The sequence below is a fragment of the Lathyrus oleraceus genome, chromosome 1 (genome assembly GCF_024323335.1).
Source record: "Lathyrus oleraceus cultivar Zhongwan6 chromosome 1, CAAS_Psat_ZW6_1.0, whole genome shotgun sequence".
Lineage (NCBI taxonomy): Eukaryota > Viridiplantae > Streptophyta > Magnoliopsida > Fabales > Fabaceae > Lathyrus > Lathyrus oleraceus.
Genome location: NC_066579.1, coordinates 163,870,558 through 163,874,162, shown reverse-complemented (window position 1 = coordinate 163,874,162; position 3,605 = coordinate 163,870,558). Strand labels below are relative to the sequence as shown.

The 3,605-nt window shown below is 28.2% G+C and overlaps 1 protein-coding gene across 1 annotated transcript; it reads left to right on the top strand.

Moving 5' to 3' along the window:
* Positions 1 to 1,236: 1,236 nt before the first annotated feature.
* On the top strand, positions 1,237 to 2,202 carry LOC127097283 (uncharacterized). The gene has a single exon (XM_051035789.1). The coding sequence runs from the start codon at positions 1,237 to 1,239 to the stop codon at positions 2,200 to 2,202; it is 966 nt and encodes a 321-aa protein (XP_050891746.1).
* The last annotated feature ends 1,403 nt before the right edge of the window (positions 2,203 to 3,605 follow it).

The window sequence follows — 3,605 nt, the reverse complement described above, 5'->3', positions numbered from 1 at the left end:
CTGCATTTTATTTTTCGTATTTTTAATTTTCCTATCAATTTCTAAAATATTTTTAAAATAATTTTAAACTCTAAAAATAAAAAATAAAAAATTCAAATTACATTTTTTGGAAGCCTACAATTCACCCCACTTTTGCATGGAGTGATGTATCCAACATATATTTCTTCTTACTTTATTTTTATTTAAATTTCTTATTTAGTATCCCAAAAAAGTTACAACTTAATTACTTTTTTACCTATCCAATAATTAAATTTTATCATTATTTTGAAATTGAATCAAATAATTAAATATACTTAATTAATCAAAAAAAAAATTTTCTTATTTTTATTTAAGTTTTTTATTTATTAATTTTATCTTTTTGTTATCGAATAATTAAATTTTATCATAATTTTGACATTGAGTCAAATAAAGTTCAGTATAATCTTAATTTAAGTCTTAAGTCAAATGCAGTATTATTTTATAATGAATCTTCACACACAAAATATAAATTAATAATGTGTATTGAATACGCAAATAAAAACTTTAAGAAAATGACTCAAACTAATGGCAAATCAATAATATTAATACAATAAAACAAGAATACATAAAATTTATATTTTTAGGATAGATATATAACAAGTTCTGGACGGAAAACCTCACATAAATGAAGAGAGAAGGATACTATTATAATAAAGAAGCTGCAGATTTGATTTGCTCTATTAATAATAAATAGGATTTGTTTATTATGTTAAAATCTTTGGTTTGCTCTATTATCCTATTGAAATCTTTATGTGCAAAACTTATGAATGTCAAATTTCAAAAATATGATAAAAAAACTTAAAATTAAATCAGATAGATGTATTTGTTAATCTTTTCTATCAAAAGAAAATAAAAAAAAATCTCAAAACAAGTTTTCAATTTAGATTCAATATTTATTACATAAAAAGATATATATATATATATATATATATATATATATATATATATATATATATATATATATATATATATATATATATATATATATGACATAAATATAGAATCAATCACCTAAAAATACATCATTATTTAAAAAATCAGGTCTTTTAAAAAATCTATATAAATAGTTGGAAAAAAGTAATGAAGAGAGTCTATATATAGCTATTTCGTACAAGTTTACTATAGTGCAAGCAAAACAAGGTTAACATTGAGTCCAGTATAGTATTAGAAAGAAAAATAGGATTAAGAATATTATTACAAGTCTATCAAAATTTCATCATGGCTCAAAATTCTTCCGTGTTTTTACGGCTTTGGTTATCCCCTTATAGCCACCAACTATTTTCTTTGGAAGGTTGCTCTTCTCCGAAGCAAATCTCTATATCTTTGCCAAATCTCTCCCATCATTATATTTCCAATTCTTGTAACGGATTAATGTGTTTGTATACTGATTTTTCTTGTGGAAGAGATATTTTTCTATGTAACCCAACAATAAGAGAGACAAGACTTCTTCCATCGTCATGTTTGGCCGCAAAAGTAAAAGATGGGATGATCCTGGGTGTTGGAATGGGACATGATTATAGAAGTAACGATTTAATTAAGGTTGTTAGGATGTGGATTAGCTACTACAAATGTCGTTGTAACAAGTATATTATTGAAGAATATGATTTAAGAAGTGATTCTTGGAGAATAATTGAAAGTGCAAATCCATGGAGTTATGAATTTGACACTTGTTCTTTTGCAATGCATTTTAAAGGGGTTTATTATTGGTGGGGAAAGGTTAAAGGCTTGACTACAACAATTGTTACATTGGATGTGGGAGGTGGGATTCTTAACAAGGTTGCATTGCCAAAAGATGTTGATATTAGTATTTCAAGTGGAAGATATTTGAGTGTTTTGAATGAATGTGTAACATTGGTTTGTCGTAACTGTTGTGTTCAAAATGCAAACTTTGACATTTGGGCGATGCATGGAGGTGCTACTGTGGATTCTTGTTGGACCAAACTTCGAACTATAGAGCATAGTTCACCATGTGTTCCACTAGTATTTTGGAAGGGAAATGAACTTCTTCTGAAAATGTTTGATAAGATGAGATCTTATAATGTTGATACAGAGGAAGTTTGTCAAGTCAATTTTGAGAATGAAGGAAAAGGAATTGGTGATATATGTGAGGCTATATATTGTGTGAAGAGTCATATTTCAGTCAATCCTCAACCAACAATGACTGAACTTGGATTAGTTTCTTAAAGTATAAAAGAAACAAGAAGAAGTCATCTTCCTTGATTTTGTTTATTGTTTTTAGTTAATTAACTCTCTTATCATATTGATTTTTATGTTTTCTTATTAGAAATTTAGAACCAACAAATATTAAATAGCTTTTTTTTTTATGTTTTCTTTGCAAGTTTTTGAATTTCATTCATATTGTAATAAATGATATTTTCATTATTGAGAATGTATAAGTTAATAGAATTTTGTCAATGACTCAAGGCATCTAAAATAACAAATAATAGGTAAGATATAAGAAATCATAACAATCTAATAAATGATCATAAAGAAAAATCATTACAAATAGAATTAAGGTTCTACAAAACTAATAAAATATTTTTAACCTCTATTTTTATTTTTTAGACCAATGTAGGATTTGAGATTTTTATAATATATCTCTCATTCTCAACTCTAAATGGTGGATGATTCATGATTTAATTGATAGATTTTAATACCATTCTCTATCTCATAAGCATGCATCTTCGCATATTTTCTTTAGGAATGACAGATGAATTGTTCAAAATTTCGGAAAGATTAAAGGGATCCAGGCTTGAATCGTGAATGCAACACTTTCCTTATAGTATTTCAAGCACTCTCGATTGTCTTAGAGTTCTGATGCAGTAATACCCAGGATAATTCAGTCTTATCGAGTTTGCGCAAGACCGACGAAAACCCAAATGCAGCGAAGAGCGTCTGGAATTATTTAGAGGATTTTCGGATTTTGTGTCTTGTATTCTGAATCCGGATTTATACTTTTATAGGCCATGTTTATATTGTTTCACATGGTAGCGACCCTTGGTGAAACAATGTCCTTTTCCAATAATCATAATGGTCGGCATGCAACATGTTTCACCAACAGTTGCATGGTTTAGCCTTTGCAACATCTCATGAAGAGTTACAATCTCCGAATTCAAAATTCAAAATTCAAAATTCAAAATTCAAAATTCAAAATTCATGAAGAGTTATCTCATGCATTTATTGGCATTAACTCACTTCCACCATTTGTCATTTTGGAACACACTTGTATTTAATAAATTACAACAATCCCCCACTTGTTCTAATAATGACAAATCCAATTCTAGAATATAGAAAGCAAAAACTGTTAAGACAGTTAGGTATCTTTCGATTTGAACTTAACCTTAGTAAAGACAACGCAAAGCCTAATCGAAACGTTAGGTAGCTATGCTTTGAACCATTATCCCATTGATCAGACCGGCGTTGCTATACACACACTTTTAGAAGTTCTTCGCCTACATATCTCGCCTAGCACTATTTATGGTCATGTGCTTTTCCTGTTTTCATGAACTTTTCATGAGATAAACTCCAACTCTCACCTTAAGACGGCACCATCTTGAAGTTCATATAGGTGAAGTTCAATTCGTATC